General features: G+C 44.3%; 1 protein-coding gene across 2 annotated transcripts in view; it reads right to left on the bottom strand.

The window, feature by feature from the left end:
• Positions 1-19,805, bottom strand: part of ABL1 (ABL proto-oncogene 1, non-receptor tyrosine kinase) — a gene marked incomplete at its 5' end in the record, with an annotated part of 80,479 nt that overhangs the window by 11,394 nt on the left and 49,280 nt on the right. For both annotated transcript variants that reach the window (XM_082009195.1, XM_082009196.1), the window contains 3 exons: positions 3,312-3,584; positions 10,804-11,099; positions 11,848-12,021. In XM_082009195.1, the coding sequence (XP_081865321.1) occupies positions 3,312-3,584; positions 10,804-11,099; positions 11,848-12,021 (743 nt within the window). The remainder of the gene's footprint in view (positions 1-3,311; positions 3,585-10,803; positions 11,100-11,847; positions 12,022-19,805) is intronic.

Here is a 19,805-nt window from a genome sequence, read left to right as displayed (position 1 = left end):
AAAGTTGCTTGGCACAACACAAAACCAAGGAAGATACAATCTTGCTTAAAAGACATATTTTCTGAAGCAAATATGCCACAAATGGCCGAAAGGTCATTTCAAAGTAGTGCAAAAATACAGATCTATTCCTAAAGCAAGGGTTTTTTTCTGTATCCATATTATTTTTTTTTCATTGGTGGATTAATGTTGACAGGCTACATGGACGAAGTGTTTTAAGGAAGGATTGGAAAGGATTTACTGCTGCTGGTGAGAATGATAACAGTGGGCTGCCGCTGTAAGATCCAGCCAGCTTTCTGCTTTGCAGCTAGGAACGAGAACCTTTGTCAAACGGTTTCATTCAATCATTTACTACTCGTTGACAATTAGCTTGACTGGCAGCTGTGATTTGCTGAACACACTCTGTCAAAACTAATAGCTCAAAGGTCCTTGTGAGCAGAACCTTAAACCGTTTTCTTTGGCAAAGGAAACTGGGTTAATAATCCAGGTTGCAAAATTACCCTAAATACACACTTATCTTATGCATGCTATACAAACTCTGAAAGGTTGCCCCTCTGCATAGCTGTTCCACTGTTTTAAAACTCTTACCTCTCAGTGACCGAATTAATAGGACACAGAGAGAGAACTACTGTAACAATGATCTCTCTGAAAATCTGATCTCATGCAAAGGACCCAGCTTAACCAGTCTCAATCTTCCACCGTACAAAACTATGAAAGAAATAAAACAGTCCTGGCTATACAATATTTTCCTAGCAGAGCACAAAATCATGCCCACAGCATTAAGGGACATCAGGGTTGCACATTGCCCAATTTAAAACACAGGCTTCTCTGCTGGGGAAAAAATTTAAATAAAGGAAAAAAAAGAAAGTAGCAGCAGTCCTAAATGATGCAGACCGGAGGTGTGCAGTAAGAAATGTGCCGAGATGACCAGCTCACAGTAGTTCAGCCATTAAGTGGCACTCACAGGGAACAAGCTTTGGCCACAGTCACAGCAGGCTGCAGTTGGTCCAATGCTATGCAGGTCACAAAGCTCCACTCCCAGTTACTGCAGCCACTGCCTACCTCACGCCCCTTTCCCGCAGTGTTGGGTGTAAAAACACAAATTCAGAGTGTGTCATGTTATGGTAACAGATCCTTACAAATACTGATGTGTCCTGTGCAACTCACTGAGCTTCCAATGATGTATTTTCATGAGAAACATCTAAGCACCAAAACATTGTCTAGCAGTTCCCAGTTAAACGCAACTGAGGAACAGCGTGTGCTGCTTTGACTGCCTTCTTGCATGAGCTACTGTTTTATGCCAGCTATGAGCTACGTTTAGACACTTGACAGAAAACTGAACAACAAATGAGTGTTTGTAAGCATCGCCATTCAAAAAGATGCTGGAACGATTCCCCTCCACACACACACCTTTTAGTTTTCCCTCCCTTTTATCTTTCTTATAGAGATATCTGGAGTAGATGGGGAAGGAACAAGAAGAGTCATATAAAGTTTTGAAAAATATTCTCTCAGAGGAAAATCAAGTGAGTCATTTGAACATTTGTGCAGAAGCTGCGGAGGGCTTGTTTTCCCCAGTAGAACTGGGATATTAATGCGATTTTAGAATGTTTCCCAAAACTTTGAAGAAAGCTATAATCCCACCTGTCAGGCAGCAGACATGGATTTAAGGAAGGTGGATTATAAATTTGCTTTTAAGGATGGGTTTAGTGTGCATAATTGCAGGTTGAAGTGTTTCTCAGCTCTCTTCTTGGTTATTCCTACATTCCCCAGTGGAACATGCTGCTTCACACTACATTATGAACCACTTTTAGTGACGTTTCATTAAATATTTATTTGATGTATTTGAAACAGCCATGGTCTGTATTAAGGTTACTCCTTATGCACAAACAGATTTTATGCGACAACATGCAATTTGCCTTTGTTGATGGGTCTTACAGAGAACAGAATGAAAGTAACAACTACAGTTTGGAACAAAATGAGAAATCTGAAGACATTGGGTATCCTCCTCACACCACAAACAGAAGCAGGAAAGGAGAAGTTACAGTAAACAATGTCCTGGAAACAACTGGCCTCTCTTCTTCACGATAAACAGGCATTTTGTTCAACCTGGTCACATCCCAGTTCCAGCGGCATGGCAATGCTCCCGAGTAAGCCCTGTGGTCCCCAGCACGATGGATCCGAGCAGGGATAACACTAGGTGTCACTCGCTCCCTGTGCAAGCAGGCACTTGGACTCCCTTCCACTGGGGAGCAGGAACAGGAATCTCCAGAGTACAAAAAAAGACCAAAATGAAAATACTTTCTGCAACCATAGCAACCCAGAAATACTGAGCTAGCCGCTGGTCAGAGAGTTAGGAAGAAATATTTTCCCCAAATCAAGGAAACGCTCTTCCCCTGACACCAAAGCATCTACACAGTTCTCTCCACTTCAAAATTTCCATTGCAAAAAAAATAAAAAGAAACAAAAACCCCCATTCTGTTTGTTTCTGCAAGACCAAACCACATCCCCATTCAAGGAGAGAGAACATGGTGTCAAGTTAGCATAAACTCTTATTAAGCAATCAAATGCAATGTGTGTGGATACTGCCAGAAGATCTCAAGACATTTTTATAAACATAAATGAATTAAGCCAATGACCTTCTGAACTCACAGAGCATTATTTGCATTTCAAGAGACAAGGAAACCAAGACACAGAAATCAGGGAGCAAAGCCAGAAACAGAACTGATTATCCAGTTCCTCATTAAAGCCACTTACAAATTTTACATATTTTAGCTTGGATACACCTTTTCCTCCTCTTGTATCTTTTGACAAGAAGCAGCTGTGAACAATTGCTTAAGACTTCCAGGTACACAGGGAGCTTGTCTTTTGGGAAAGACGCTACATAAGACAGAAAATCAAAACATGTAAAGCCTCCCTGAAGCACAGCCTTTGAATTTTGCATTGAGTGACTCACAATCCACAATTTTCCTTAATACATCAGCTTCTGTTAGTGTGTTCATCCGTGAACAGCTCACCTTTGCCACACCCTGAATGGGAGACATCATGACAGCTATTTACTTTTCTAAGATTTCATCTGTTCTGAAGTAGAAATTGCACTGTTATCACCCTCCTTCATTTAGTTGTTTCAGGTCTCACATAAAACCGTAACAGGATCAAGCTCTTTCAAAAATACTCTATTCCATGCCCACAGCACAGCAAGAAAGGGCCGTCACCAACCCAAACTGTCTTATTTAGGGCTGAGGTGAGCCAGCCAGTCTGAACTTGGCTCCTGCTGAGAGGAGATGAACAGGAATACTCAGAGATTTGAATCCTACCTTTAGAGTCTTCACAGCCACTGTAAGGTTGTACTTCTTCCAGACTCCTTCATACACCTCTCCATACTGCCCTCCACCAAGCTTGTGTTTCATCGTGATGTCAGTTCGCTCTATCTCCCATTTGTCGTAGTTTGGAGACACGCCATAAATAGTGGGCTTATTGCGTTTGGGCGCTGGGTAGTGTAAAGTGGTGATGAGCCCATCTGCGACAGTTGAATGATGATGGACCAACTCTGCTAAGGTGTTGAAGCGGCTCTCTGAAGAGACATACAGCTAGGGACCAAAGAGAAAGAGAAAGCTCATTCACATAACGCACATCAGAGCATTCATATGTAGAAATTACATTATAAAATTGTGAAACCAAAGTGTTGCATCACTTCTACTTGACCTCCAGTACTATGAGCTCCACCAGCTCTGTTACCAGTTCTCAGAAGCTCAGAGCTGAGAACGATCAACACTTACATGGGAAATGCATAGATTTGGGAGAAAATACATGCACTTCGCTGAAACAATATGGAAGGAATGATTGCAAATAGCATTAGATTGGCATGCTGTTGCTTGAAATGTCTTTTTTCAAAAGGCTGGTCAGTAGAGATTGTGAGGTATTTCCTAGAGAGTAGGGGGTTGTCAACCTCAGTGTCTTGATGCCATTATTACTCTTTGGGTTATGACATTTTCACCTGCGTAAATTCCCTTTCAAGGGTCACTAGCAAACTGGTGGCTTCCCTGCTTTTGGCCTAAGCTTCTGCATAGTATTTTGCATGGAGCTGGACAGATGTTCCACTCCATTCTTGTGATGGGCATCAATCAATAACATGGAAGTAAAATCATTATCACTGAATGAGAATCTGCTATGTGGCACAGTAACCTACATTTGTTACCTTTGTAGCATTTAAAGAGAAGATCCGTTTTAAGCCTAAAAGCCTACTAAAGATAATGGACAAGTGACTCCCTACCACCAGAGCTTTGTTTTCACACTCAAGCCCAGTCTTCTGCTAGGCAAGGTGACAAATGCTAGAAATTTAATTTTTTTTCAAATTATGCTGATAACACCTGGAGGAGAGGGAGAAATCTTTGTATCAAAGTGCAACAGCCTATGCTGGACAGCCGCACACATAAGATGAAAGAGCTCCATTTCTCACAAAGGACCAAGGTCTGGCAAGGGACAGCCTCCCAGGAAGAGCAGCACCATGTTAACCACCCAGATTTCCGTGCAGTCCAGGCACTATGAAATGAGTGCGATGCACTGGTCCTATTGCGCTCATTACGTGCCGACAGCTATGATCAAACTTTCCGAATGCTTCCGACTCGCTGGATATGCACTCAACCGTTTGTGCATGTGCAGTGGCCATTTGTCTGAGATTTCAGGAGGCTGGGAAGTTGACGGGGCTACCAGGCATGCAGAAATCCTGGACTTGGGGTCAAATTCAGCTTCTTCCACCTAGCCAGGATTTTTGCACAGCAAAAGAAAACACATCTATGAAGCTCCATCAATAAGTGAACATGTCCAACAGAAAAGGGAGATGCATTTGCAAGAGAAAAAAAAAGAATGTCTGCAGGGAAGGAAAAAAATCACCCTCAAACTAGAGTAGAGCAGACTGGAGATTGGCAATTTCTGTGTCGATACTCCTTTGCAGGCCTCTGTTTACTGTATCAAATCCAAAAATGAGTACAAGAGGCATTGGAGAGAACCAAATATTCCGAAGCATACAAAAGCACAGGCACTACATATAAGTAAAGGTGAGTGAAAAGAGCAGACATATCATCCAAGGAAGTCAGAGACAGACAAAAGTGCCTCTCCCCCTCAGCATCCTGGTTGCCCAACTCCCTACTTAAGGTTCTAAGAATGAGCCACATGCTTATGTATGTATGGTAACTTATGGCCAGAATTCGCAAACCCCAACAATCTACATAGGTCATGGACTTATTGGAAGGAGCTGCAGAAAGGTAAAAATCACAGAATCACTAAGGTTGGAAAGGACCTTCAAGATCATCAAGTCCAACCATTAAACCAGCGCCACCATGTTCCCTAAACCATGTCCTGAAGTGCCACATCCACACATTTTTTGAAAACTTCCAGAGATGGCGACTCCACCACCTCCCTGGGCAGCCTGTGCCAATGCCTGACCACCCTCTCAGTAAAGAAATTTTTCCTAATATCCAATCTAAACCTCCCCTGGCGCAACTTGAGGCCATTTCCTCTCATCCTATCACTAGTTACTTGGGAGAAGAGACCAACATCCACCTCACCACAACCCCCTTTCAGGTAGTTGTAGAGAGCGATAAGGTCTCCCCTCAGCCTCCTCTTCTCCAGACTGAACACCCCCAGTTCCCTCAGCCGCTCCTCATAAGGCTTGTTCTCCAGACCCTTCACCAGCTTCGTTGCCCTTCTCTGGACACGCTCCAGCACCTCAACGTCCTTCTTGTAGTGAGGGGCCCAAAACTGAACACAGGATTCGAGGTGCGGCCTCACCAGTGCCCAGTACAGGGGCACAATCGCTTCCCTACTCCTGCTGGCCACACTATTTCTGACACAGGCCAGGACACTGTTGGCCTTCTTGGCCACCTGGGCACACTGCCGGCTCATGTTCAGCCGGCTGTCAACCAGTACCCACAGGTCCCTTTCCGCCAGGCAGCTTTCCAGCCACTCCTCCCCAAGCCTGTAGCATTGCAAGGGGTTGTTGTGACCAAAGTGAAAATGAAAATGTTCAGCTCAGGCACATAGTTAACCCAGAAAGGAGAAAACACACACAGATGTGAATGACCCCACAAATAGTCACAGAGAGGTTAGACTACTACAAGGTACAGGGTGGCTGCTGGCTTTCAAGCTATGGCCTTTGTAACAGAATGATGCCCCTTGTAAGTTTTCTGGGAAGTGAACATTACACAGAGTTTGGCATCCAAAAAAGGCAACTATGTGGTAGAAACCTACCTATCCAGTGTTGAGAAATCATAACCCCCAGTCAAAATAGGATTTCCTCTGGTGGCAATAGCACCTGGGCTCGGGGGAGTGTGAGAAGATGCAGAGTGGCTAACCTGTCTGTGAGCCACTTGAGCAAAAACCATGCCATTAACTACTCTGGTAAGAAGGCATACGCTTTTGGATGTGCATGAGCATTCAGAGTGGAAGGTTTTACACACCGGGCTGGAGAAAGCTGCTTTCCTTTCACTCTTGTTTTTCTTTTGCTACAGTTGCTGATAACAAAACTCCTGTGGAAACTTTCTCTCTAGAAAATACGGGCATCCTCCTGGCGAACACGTTCTCGACCCTCTACTCTCAGGTATTTTTCAGCTAAAGTAACTGGATCAAATCTCATTTCAACACTATGATTAAAAAAAACCCCAAACAAACAAAAACCTGCACCTTTCATGGTCAAAGAGGTAGAATCACCTTAAAAACAGATGTTCTGAGAACAGAAAAGTGACAACGTAAAAGAGGTTTTTACAGCTGCATGGCTTGGACCGCCAGCATTGCCAGTGCAACCACAATTTAAAACAAGACATACCTGTTTGGGAACGACTTATAGTACTAGCAGTGGTATCAGCAGCTCACATCTTACATTGAGGACTAAAATATTAAAGTATCTATAGAGAAAATTATGCCGAACCCCAGGATCACTTGGAAGTATTAGAGAATTATAGTGAAGGAAGCTGTCCATGCTTTTATAATGGCTTATATCTCATGATCTCAAAATCTGGGGAGAATTAGAGATACCTATATTTTGTGTGACAGATTATCTCGTTACAGATGGAGAAGGAAGTTAAACATATGGCCAAAGGTTTCACAGCCAACCCGTAGTAGGACGGGGTACAGAGCAGGATCACCCTGTCCAGGCCACAAGACAACACTCCCATGCCTTAACACACATGAAGTTTTCCACTTACATTGAAAAACCACATCCACCCACTAGATTTGCTCATTCTGTAGGCAGAGTTTTTCTAACCTCTCAGTGATTATATCTGAACACTGACTCCTGAAGGTCTTAGTTCCCATCAGCACTACTAGAAATCAAGAGATACACTGTGTTTAAATCTTCATCTGGAATTAGAAGCATGTATCACAAGAAGATGAAGCAAGGAGCAGCTATGAACAGCATGCTGCTGATGCAGCCCAGCAAGCCGCATACACACTCTGACTATTCACTGCAACCTCCCTTCTCCGCTGACCCCGATTACCAAGCCTTAATTCAAGCTGCTTGCTGGATAATTTACCCCAAGAAAACCACCTGGTGCTACTAACTGTACTTATACAGAGGTAACAGACTCAGCGTTTCTGCAGCGTGCGAGGTTACATAGGGACTCACACAGTTTGTTTCCTGGCTATGTTGTTGACACTATTTTTTATATCGTCAAACTGTAACACCAGTCCTGTTCCAAGGGGCTCTGCTTGTACAAGTTAACCACAGATCTGCAGCTTCTGCCGTCAGACCACATCTCTTTTCCTCGGCTAGTATATTTTATAAGGGTGGTTAAACTGGTCCATGCTAACCTCCAACGCATCCTTAACCTGATGGGATTCCCCATCCTCAGTCAGCAGACAAAATTAAACATCCATATGGAAAAAAAAAATCCATGAAGATCCATGACAAAGGAGCAAGTCTGCATCCAGTTCAGCCACTGGAGGCTCCAAGACACTCAAGCGGGACATGCGTCCTGCGTCCTTAATACTGAGGATGGCAGGATTTGAAGAACTGGCTGGACAATGGTGTTTATTCAGTTGGGTTACTCAACAGGAGGCTTTGACTCAAGTACTATCAAGTCAGGAAAACCAAATCCTCTATACCACGGAAGTGGTTTACCAGATGACTAGCTGCACAGTGCCAGCCAAATCAAGAAAGGTCGCTTTTAATGCCTTCCTTGAAAAACAAAAAAAAACAAACCAAAACAAAAAAACAAAACAAAAAAACCAACCCCCCCCAAACCAACAAAACATTCAAAGGTGGTCCAGAAGAATATGATCCATTAAACCGGGAAATAAAGAAAAAATTCCCTGAGGAATTTTGTACAAGTATGTACAATTTTGTACAATTCCCTGAGGAATTTTTTCTTTTTTTTTTTTTTTAAGTTGTTGAATCCCAATGCATTCAGTACAAACAGTGCTAAAATTAAGACATACACACCTCCGACCTTCTTCCTAGACCCTTCAATTTTCCCCAGGGAAAAGCCTGGGTAGGACTTACCCAGTAGGTATGCATGGCACACCTCCACACCGAGCAGCAAATTGCTCCACATATTTCTCGTAATACCTCTTTCTCCCGATAGTGTGTTCTCTCGGTCATAGGATATGATCCCACCAAAGCCATTCATCCTTCCTGCAGCATCTGCGGATATTAAATGCCCCAGACAGGCTGACTAATGATACAGCAGGCTGAGAAGGCCCCAGGTGCTCTGGGAGTTGAAGGTAAGAGCTTTTCTTCGGCAGAGCCGTGCTCTGCTGCGAAGCGGGTAATAGAGTGCGACATGAGCGACTTAGAGCGGGGGACCTGCTCCAGCAGTCTCCATTTCACAGGGGGAAAAGCAGGGATATTAGCTATTTCTCTTCCGAGCTCCTCAGTTTTTACAGCTGGGGCCAGGGCGCAGGAAGAGCGCGGCATCCCCCTGCCCAGCAGGAGCGCGGGCAGCGCGTCTGCCGCTAAGCTGTTGCAATTCACTGCCCATCTCATTAACACAAATTGCAACTGATGTGGTTTAGCACACCAGGCTGAGAACGGCAGTGCCTGATGCATGGACGTGGCAAACCGCCCCTTGTGCCAGGATGCTAGCCCTTGGCACAGCAATAGGGTAGCACCGTGGCTACCTCTTTGCTCACCCCCACATGAACAGCCAAAGCTCAGGAGCCACAGCTCTTGGTCACTGCTGCTTCTCGATTTTGCATTTCCAACCACCATCAGCTGCAGACCTATTTTAGTGAATTGTGCTGACCTGCACCTTTTCTCAAAAACACCAGTTCAAGCAACTTTGTGGAAAAATGAACAGGTAACCTGGCTAATACAGACCTGAACAGATTACTGTAGCTCTGCAGAACTGTTTTTTTGGATAAAAACAGCTCTGCTGGCATGAAAGCCTTCATAAGCCAAACCCTTTTAGAGATAAAATGGAGAATGTGTGCTATCACATCATGGACACATGCTTATTTACACCAACTGAAGGAGGCCTGGGTTCAAAATGTTCACATGTGAAGATTGCTCATCTGCCAGCATCAGTGTGAATTGAAGAAATATCAACTAGAGGGGCAGGAGGAGGAATAATGTTCCACATTGCCATGCAGTCCTCCAGGTATGCTGCATATCAGCATTTCCCAGTGATGATTTTGACCACAGAGTCTATCTACACAAAAGGAAACAGGAAGAATCAAAGCACCATAACTTGGAACTACATTGCCTTAAATAACATGGCCAGAATCGTCTCAATTAGAATTTGTTTGCAAAAGCAGAAAAAAAGCATTTCATTACTGACTAAATTCTATTTATCTTATTAAAGGTTTTAGAGTGATGAGTCTGATGATAGATAGGAAACATTATGTACTGGTTCCTTATGTTTTCATACTAAAGATTTTGCTGTCAACATTGCTGTGAGAAGAATAAAGCTCTCGCAGGACGAAGAAAACTGGCCATGGTGGGTCACTACTATACTTGATTTTTAAATTTCTTTTTTTCTTTTGAAGTACTTTAACAGCACAGAATCTGTCATCTGCTAGATGCTGGCAAGAAGAGCCTCAGCAGCTATGCTCCAGACCCACACTTCAACTTCTGCACAGGATCTAAAGAGACACTGCTTACAACAGATTTGTTAAAAACCAAGATTTTCTGAAATTCAATGCCGGTAGAAATGTTTCCATGAAATTCAAACAAAAGTCCATGGAAAACTACACTTTTACGCTAACATTTCTCTGCAGCATCCACAAAGCACAGCACTGCAACACTGCTATAGCACACAGCGATCTGGGGCAGGGGTGGGGAATAAACTAGAGACGGGGCCCATATAAAAGTGAAAGTGCCTACCCGTCTCCAATGATCACGCTGAAATACTGTAGAGAAATCAAAACAGTAGTTAAAAATACTGCAGAATAGCTCAAAAAGCATTCTGTCCCTAATATTTACAGGATTATTAGCAACAAGGCGCTGACTTCTGATTTAGCAGTCAAAGAGATTACCTTTTGAACTTATGGGACAAGAATTCATCCTCAGACTCTCTTATTAATGATATCCATTACATTCAGCTCTGATGTAACTCTAGTACCTCTTACCTTGAAGTGCTCTGCTACTGATCTGTACAATACCTCTCCAGAAGTTTACTAAAGGAGTAAAACTGTTTTGTCACAGCCGTGTCGGAATCTTGCAGTTTATTGTTTATTTATTAACTATAGATGATGAACATGGTGATCAGGGTTCAGAACTGCTTAATTCAATTGTTACTACTTGACCTTATACAATCAGTGGACAAAGTAAACCGATAAGGTTTTCCTTCATGGTTTGGACAGCCTGCAGCCTACCTTTCCATCAGATGCAGTGTTTATTCTGTAGTGGTACACCCTTCCTTCGTAACGCAGTGAAATAGATCTCTGTCCTGGACTGCTCTCGCTCTCTCGGACAAGAAAGCTGCCGTTGATACCGCTACTCAGAAGGTACTCAGCAGCGTTTCGTGACACTGGTCCGTGATACCAGGAATGCTTCTCCAAACTATTCACAGGGGTGATGTAGTTGCTGGGCACCCAGCCTTGTCCATTCTTCGTTTGGGCTTCACACCATTCCCCATTATGATTGTAGCCCAGGACACGGAGCTTTTCACCTTAGCGCAAGAAGAAAATACATTTAGACATGGCAAACCTGGGAGCTGAGGACAAAGATAGGTTCTTTCTGGCTAACAGATCATTAAATAATCACCCATAAGAACAGGTATCTGACTGTGCAGGGAGCATGCATGTTTCTTTAAGCTTGAGTAGACATATCAAAGCCAAATAAGGTCACATGTATGCTTCAAGAGTTTGTCGGGCTCTCGCAGAGTTCTGCACCAGCTCTGATACTGTTTGAGCTCAGCAAATTTTATTTGAACTGAATTGGCTTGATGGGGCTAGGAGAGAACAGGAGTGGATAAACAATAAAAAAAAAAAATTTCAATTAGCAAGGCAAACTAATGTGACTTAGAGTACACATAAGGAACAGAAGGACTGAGTAAGAAAATGCTGTGTCTGTACAGTCATTTTTCATACAGGGACTGTGTTTTGGAGAACTATGAAAATGATAGAGGCCAGCCTCTAAAATCAGCTTAGTTTAACTTCTCAAGTTCAAATTCTTGCTCCTAATGGAGACCTTAGTTTTGGCAAACAGTTTCTTGCACAATGCAAAAGCTTCAGACAGTTTTAAACTTTTAAAAGATTATGACTTCGTGAAATATTTATATTTGCTTAAGAAGAATTCCCACAGTAAAAAAAAATAGAATTCCATAGGGTTTACTGTATAATTCAGTTATTCCACAGCAGCTTTTCTTTCTACGCATTCTCACACACTCCCAGTACTGCTCTGCCCAGCTACCTTACCTTTAGTTATGCTGAGAGTGTTGTCCCCACTCGCCACAAAATCATACAGTGCAACAAAGAGATGGGGGTCATTTTCACTAGGACAGGACAGAAGGTTTTCCTTGGAGTTCCAGCGAGCTGCTTCACTCAGACCCTGGGGCTCAAAGTCCGACACTACCGGCCTCTGAAGGGCTTCTGGAGAAAGAAGGAGAGAGCGAGGACAAAGCAGGTTCATTTTTGCTGATAAAAGCCATCTGGTTAACCCACGCACTCTCATTTTCTAATTTACATCGTTTCTTTACGTGTGTGCTCCTCATGTGTCAGAGGACAGTTCTTTAATGCATATCTCCTGATACACAGGCAGGACACCCTTGTTCCAGAGCTGACCCCAGCCTGCCCCAAGCCCCCAGCTCCTGCCTCCCGCGGCACACAGGAGAGGGAAAGCCCCTTTCCCTCCCTCCAGCAAATGCTGCTCACATAGGCTGTTTGCTGCTTGCAAATCCTTTGGCTCATGCCTAACTGCTGGAATGGTTAGGCTTTGAAAACAAACCCAAGACCTTTAAAAGGTAAATCCCATAATTATCCTATAAATTAAATCGCCAGAACATGCAGCACAGAGCGCCAGGCAGGGCAAGATTTAGAAGACATAGTACTTAAGAATGAGATATGTACTTCTGCTGTTCACAGTATTTTTAATCATTTCTCTTATTTGAGTACAAGCCTGCGCCTTTTTTGTTGCCCTCTCTCCTGCTTGCCACTCTCGAAACCAGAGCACAGCAGTGAGCGTACTTCGCACAATGAGCTTTCTGCATTTTTAGGAGAGACACCTCCAGAAAAAGAGATTCCTAAAAACTGAGCTTCACAGAAAAAACCACCACCAAAGCTTTTTGTACACTGCAGCGTATTAGGCATGTAATATTGGGTAAACATCAGGCAAGTCCAAATCTATCAGGGAGTTTTGTTCCAGGCGCCCCAGGAAGCCCTCCCCTCCAGACCATGGTTCAAGAGTTGGGCAGTGAGGATCCAGGTAGCTGTACCCCGTCACTGCAACGTGCCACCCCCAGCAGTGCTGGCAGCCCCGGGGGTGACTGTGCTGGCATGAACCCAGGACAAAATACTGTGAAAAATCTTGGGTTTTGCATAGTTATTTTCCATCTGGATAAGTTCGTTGAGCAAGGTCACAGCACTGCACACAAACCATCGCGTCAGAGCAGCTAAGGGGACAGGAAACACGGCACTATTGCACCCAGCCCCTTGAGCCACGAAATTGCTCTTCATTAGTTGCCATCAGTCCCCGCCTGCTCCCCCCACTCACTGCTGAATCCCTTTTCTGCACAGGCAAAGGAAGCAGCGCTTTGGAGGGAGAAATCCCAGGCCAAGTGTCTTCTACATTATCAGGTCACCTGGGAGCACAGTTCTCTCTTTCACTCTTGTAATACTAACTAGCAAGGGGCTGCCACGTAGATGCAATCACACTAAAATATGCTTTTAACACTATTGCTGGAAATCTGGTATAAACTGCACCAATAAACCAGTGAAGAATTGATATGATTGACAGCAGAAAACCTTTGGAAGTCAAGCATGGATTGGGACAGGCCCAAAATACATTTCCCAATAGGGAAATTCTTTTAAAAAAACAAAACAAAACAAAACAACCAACCAAACACAGAGAAAAAACCCCAACCCTACAACAGTAAGAAAGTTCATTATTTGCTAAGCTTTGGTGTTGAAAGTGCCACGATTCACCCACAGACAATCTGGCATCCCTGCTGTGTTGGTCAGATCACCATTTGTAAATGCTCTCTGGGTCGTTATTTCTGAACGCATATCGCCCCATCCCTGGACATTCCAGGTCAGGTTGGATAGGGCTCTGAGCAACCTGCTCAAGTTGAAGATGCAGGCTCACTGCAGGGGCATTGGGCTAGATGATCCAAAAATGGTCCCTTCCAACCCAAATCATTCTACGATTCTATGAACACAAGTACTACTGTATTGTTTGGAAAAGGTAAGATCATATGTGTGGGCAGAGAGCAAAACAGCAAGTATACACACTGTTGGACCAGTTTTCCTAGCCAAACCGTATCTGTAGGGTGATATATTTTTATAGTGAATCAGAGAAGTCAAATAATTCTGCTTTCTAAATGATTCCACTGGCCATACCACAGTCAGAAAATGTGGTGGTGTGTTGGGTGGTTTTTTAAAGCACCTTGACATCCTTGCTTCTCCCTCCTGTCCCCTGCAGGAGAATACATTTTAATAGCCTGGGTTTGCTTCAAGAGGGACAATGAGAAAAGAAACAGAAAATCCACTTTCAGAAAATTAAGCTATAATCATTTTACCATGAAAACGCTTTGATCCTGTCAAGCCCATTAAGCTCCCTTATCAAACACAGGGCGCTGCAGTGACTGGAGATACTCCAAGGAGTTACACCATCAGTAAACACCTGGAACAGACAGACAGCAGAGAGCTGCAAGTAGCAGATACACAACTTCTGCGAGGAGCGACGCCGTGATGTTCCCCCCGCCCCCAAATACGGTACAAACCGGTACGTGCTGCACGGTGGGACAGACCATAATCTCTGTTAGGAAGGAAAATGCCTCCCCCACGGGGGACTGATTCAACAGGAAGGCAGGAAATCCAAGGCAGGCTCTCCTCCAACTCCAGCGCGATTGCAGCCCAGTGAAGGACGGCTCATGCATGGCCACGGATGGGGATGCGGGAGGAAAGCCAAGCACTCTGCAAGAATCCCTCCCTCATGCCCAGGCCACAGCAATGCTGGGACGGACTCATTGCCCATGGATGTCAAGGTATGCGCTTCCATTCAGACCATGAAACAACACCATGTCAAACGCCGAAAACACCTGCAAGCTGCGGTGCGAAAATCAAGGCAAGCTGGTTTTGCTCGATGACATTCCTACAAACACTGACTCAGTGATAACTGTCTGCAAACCCAAGGACCGGCAAGAGCAAGGACCGTTAAATAAGCATATGAGAATTTGCTAAGCTGGAAAACCACACAAGTCCCCCAGGGAACACGTAGGATGCTGCGCACAGACAGGCTCATATCCTCCGTATCCTCTAAGATGACTCCCCCCTGCGCAGCCGCTGGCACCCCAACGGAGGTGCCCGCTGTGCAGGACAGCGTGACAGGGAGATGAAAGACCCAACTCTTGGGTTGGGTTAGGGTTGACATTTCCAGAAGGGAGGAACCCCAAGTTAAGAACAGGGATGGGGAAGATGGTGACTGAATGAAGCTTGAAGGGCAGCAAGAAAGGGAAGATGAGGCCCTGAGTCAACACAGAGAAGAGCGTAAAGGAAAGAGCAGACTTGTGGTGACCCGAGTGTAGCAGAAGCTTGATAGACCATGACAAAACACACTTTTAAAGGTCTGGGCCCCAAGAGGAGGCTGTCAGCAGACTCAGGACACAGAACCATGAAGCGAGAGAAGCAGACAAGACATGTCCATCTGGGAGCCACACACAGCCAGCTGTCAGCAGCTATTCTCTAGTAAATTTGCCCAGACATTACAGTCCTTCAGAGCAGGAATTAGACACTGCTGTTCATAGGTACTGAAGGTCTTTTTCAAAACACTACAGCTTCTTCACCTCCTACCGTTGGTTTTAACTACAATTTTACAGCACTGCTGAGCTCTTCAATGGGCCAGATTCCTCCCAATAAATCAGCCTGGCTGCTGTACCTACAGGAGGGTATCCTGGCACGGCGATGGGGCAGGAAGCAAGCGTAATTCAATCTGTTATCTCTGTGCTGTGATTCTTTCCATGCATCCACTTTGTCTTCTGCTGTGTTTCAGCAAGACTGTAATTTATTACTTGGACCACACCATGCTGCGGATGACACCTGGATTCCTGGGAGGAGTCCTGAGGTAATGCCGTAATTCAGTTCTCCTCTAACACCAACCAAATGACGCCTCTTAATTAAAGCAGAGCAGACTTCGAACTAAGACCTAACAGCAGCTTTTATTTTGAGGCAGTGGCCATAAGAATGGCTTCAATTCTCCCCTAAATTAAGTTTTTACCAGGAGATATTTATGTTTGCACTCTAAAAGGTTTCATAAGTGTAACTATCTCCGGCTAATTGTTGTTTATATGAAGTCATTAATCATTGTTAGGGACCGTGTAAGAAGTTCTCAGATAACGAACAATTCTGGTCTAGACCAACGCAAAGCAAAATTTCCTTAGTAATTTAAGGGAAGTGTTGGAAAACAGGCAGAAGCACAGAATTACACTCGGCTCCTCCACAGCTGACTGCAGGGCTGTCCCGAGGGAAGGAAGAGACCTCCTGTCTCCCTACAAAACAAACATCCTGTGGTCTTACAAACTGTGCTGTGCATTTTTTCCACGAGGTTTCTAGAGCGAAGGAGCGCGGAATATATCTAGAAATCTCTTTGGATATACAGCACATGCTATCTAAAGCTTCTCTCCCTATATTCCTCCTACTTTCTTTTTGCCCTGGAAGAAATGATGATAAATGGCAGAATAGCTATGCAGATTTAATACACCCAAATGTTCCCAACTCTGAGCATGTATGATGGAGCAGCTGCCTCTCTGTCCCAGTATTTCCGTAGTGGCCCTCATGGATTCCCTATGCCTGATGGAATATGGATTTTAAAAAATTAAATAAATAAAAATCTGTAAACCAGATCTTTCCAAAAAGAAGGAAGGTTTCATGTTTTATTTCAGAGTCATCCCTTTAAGTGAGATCATGCTCAGCCTCTCCTGTCACCCACTCCACAGCACCGGCCATATAACCTTCTGCAGCAAAGGCTGTTGCTGTCACTTCTGCTCTTGTCTGATATTTGAAAATTGCACGTTCTTACAGCCGGCATGAGGACAAATGATCACTTTTTAAATATTGTGTGTTTCTATACTGAGGTGAAGAAGTGCAAAAATAGAACCAGCCTCTCTCAATCAGACCCACTCCCCTTGTGCTGGGCCAGCCTCCCCTCCTGTGCTACCCTATTTCCACCCCCAGCGAGGTGCCTTTGCCCCGCAGGCAGGCTGTGCCCCTTCTCGCACGGCCACCAGCAGCCTCCGGCACTCTAAATACTGACAACCAGGTCTGCTGAATTCAAACACGAGAGAACAAGGCCACCCAAGGCTCCTACTGCATTGCCCAGGCACAAACACGCCTTCACAGTCAAGCGCAGGTTTTACCTTGTCTAACACCAAGTACCCCAGATGATGTGACTTCTCCCACTCCTCCAAGAGATGATTCTGTCATTTTAGGGCTTTTGTTGTTGCTGCTTTTTGTTTGGTTGGTTTGTCTGGTTGAGGTTGTTGGGTTTTTTTTGAAAGTTCACTCTTACATTAGCCTGCAGGTTCCACTTGAGTTCATTCATGAAGTTTATTCCATTTATAACCCCTTAGTGACATGGCAAGTGTCATCCTTCTCCAGCCAGCTAATCACAGTTGTAGATATATGGAGTGGAATATTGGGTATGGTGGAAATTGGGATTTTACTCCCAAATCTGCTGCTAAGATGCTGCCTGGCCTTAGATTATAGCCCCTGGAGAGGAAGGTGAAAGAGTAACTAGATCCAAGTGAACTTCAATGACACTTTGTAAAGGTAAAGTTTGCAGAAATACACATTTTTGTTTTGGTTTCCTTACTACGGGAGCAGAGGTGATGAAGTTTGCCCCAGGAAGGGAAAGAACCAAGCAAGAATCATCAAGATTTACTGTTATATTTCCCTGTTTTACTAAACAGGCCCAGATTGCTCAGGGAAGGACTTCTATGTCTGTGGATGATCAGTTTTAGGTCTGAAGACAGCTATAGCTTTTCCTATGAAATGATAATCCTTTCCTAACCACAACCCATGGGAAATGGTAACAAGCACCAACAGCCAGACTTTTTAATACGGATAGGACAGGCAAGAACCACTGGAACAAGCACATAACTAGCAAGCCATTACAAAGCCAGAAACATATTTAAAAGCAAGAACTCTACTGAGTGATGGTAGATGAGAGGCCAAGAGGTGAGGAGCACAAAATAGCCAAGGAAGAGAGGAAACAAACAGAAGGCTCTGCCCTGGGAAGCAGCAACGCCATCTTAATGAGCTCGCTCTTCCTAACAGATGGACCGAAGACCTGCCTGCTGATCCCAGCAACACCGGGCAGGACGAGGCGCTGGCATTGCAGATTTGAGTCTGGCTCAATATGTCCCCAAATGCACAAAAAAGAAACTCTCCAGGAACTGGGCAATGGCTACGGGCTGCTGCTCCTCCCCAGGCTTGTCCACCCTAGCTGTAACAAGACACACTAAAAAAAAAAAAGGGGGGGGGGGGAGAGACAATCTGACAGCTGGCAGAACAGAAATCATTTCAGTTAGAAAACAAAGGAGTTTATTAGTGTCCCCAAAACAGTTTTTAAACTTTACAGAGAACATTGACAGGTTTTAAACAAGGCTTCTGCCTTTCAGTGGTAGAGCAAGCCCAAAAAGGCAGCAAGACTATTTCAGCCCCTATTTGGGACATGGACACGTTCTGTTTTCCAGATCAGATTGGCAGCAGTATTCGCTGTGCCTCTTCCCTTCCACTCTTTACCCTTTCTTGGTGTGATGTGGGTAAGGAATTATTCAATTTGGCAAAAGCAGAAAGGAGAAAGCTGATGACAGAAGTTCAGATCTCTCACATTTTAAAATAGTATTTACTAGTGGAAATAAAAGTGAGGGCAAAAAATGGCCAGCTTATACATCAATATGAAATCTTTGTAATCGTTAGAACCAGTTTAAACTTATTTTTTATTAAGTTAAGAAAATATCAACTTTTTCAGTGAGCAGGCAAGCCCTCCTGTACGCAGCAAAGCGCACAGCAATGGGATGCAGCACCCGCCATCCCTCCACACCACCACAAAGACAACTCTACAAACAATCCTCATTCCTGCAAACTAGCAGAGCCTAGAAGTCTTCAGTAGAGGATCACCATTAAAAAAAAAATTATTTCCGAATACTTGGTCAAAAGACCTGTGATGTACACCTACACATGTGCCTGACTCTGTATCAGCCTTGTATCAAACCCAACCTCAACACAGTGTTTTCAAGAAGTGTGTTTAAAAATACAACAGATTTGATTTTGTTACAGTCCCATGCTATTCATCAACCAAACACTGCCATGTTTTTGTTAACACATGAAAACCAAAAGAAGAAATTGAATTAAGTAAAATTGAATCTATCCTCCTGGCTGCAACTGGTTTTCCACACAACTAATGGACCTTTCGTCCTCTAAGCGTGCTTAAGGTTTCATAGTCTACTATATAGTAAAGAAACTTTCTGCTTCCCCCCCCAACAGCTTCCCATACAACTAAGATAACAAGAGCAGACTTAAATCCTCCAGTGATATCACCACCATCTCCTTAATCCTTTCAGAAGCTTCAGCGAGGCTGTGGGACGCACATGGGAACGGACCGGCTGTCACACGCTGCTCACAGGGATCCAGGAGCAATGGTCCCTGGTTCGTGGCCCTTGACACAAGCTTGCCCCCTTCTCACGATCCGTCAGCCTGGCCTTCGCAGGACTGCAAGCTTAAGTGGCTGCTATCAAAATTAACCTGTTATCTTCTTAAGGGTAATAATGCAAGTGTACTTTCACTTGTACCCTTGGAGTACAGGGATTTGGGGCAAGCCTCCACTACTCTTCAAGAAAGTCCTCAACAGGGTTTTCAATGTCACAATAATTTTAGTAAGAAAGCTGCCTAGGAATACCACGTGGGGACCTTCAGCTTTAGAAACAAGTAACACAAAAGCCTAGGGGTTTTGGTTTTTTTCCTCCTTTACCCCCCTCCCCGATGAGTACAGATCCTCACTTCTCACCCTGCTTTCCAAGAGACCTACAGTCAGTTACGCTGGGTCCTGGGCTGCCTGTGTTCCAACCGACTGTCCCGGCATTAAGGTTGCGGTTGCCTCAGTTGTTCACCTTTAACATGCCGTTGGATGCTGGCTTCAGTTTTGCTCCATGCTGAGCTGA

The sequence above is a fragment of the Phaethon aethereus genome (genome assembly GCF_964289735.1).
Source record: "Phaethon aethereus genome assembly, chromosome: 20".
NCBI lineage: Eukaryota > Metazoa > Chordata > Aves > Phaethontiformes > Phaethontidae > Phaethon > Phaethon aethereus.
This window is presented reverse-complemented; position numbering and strand designations above follow the sequence as displayed.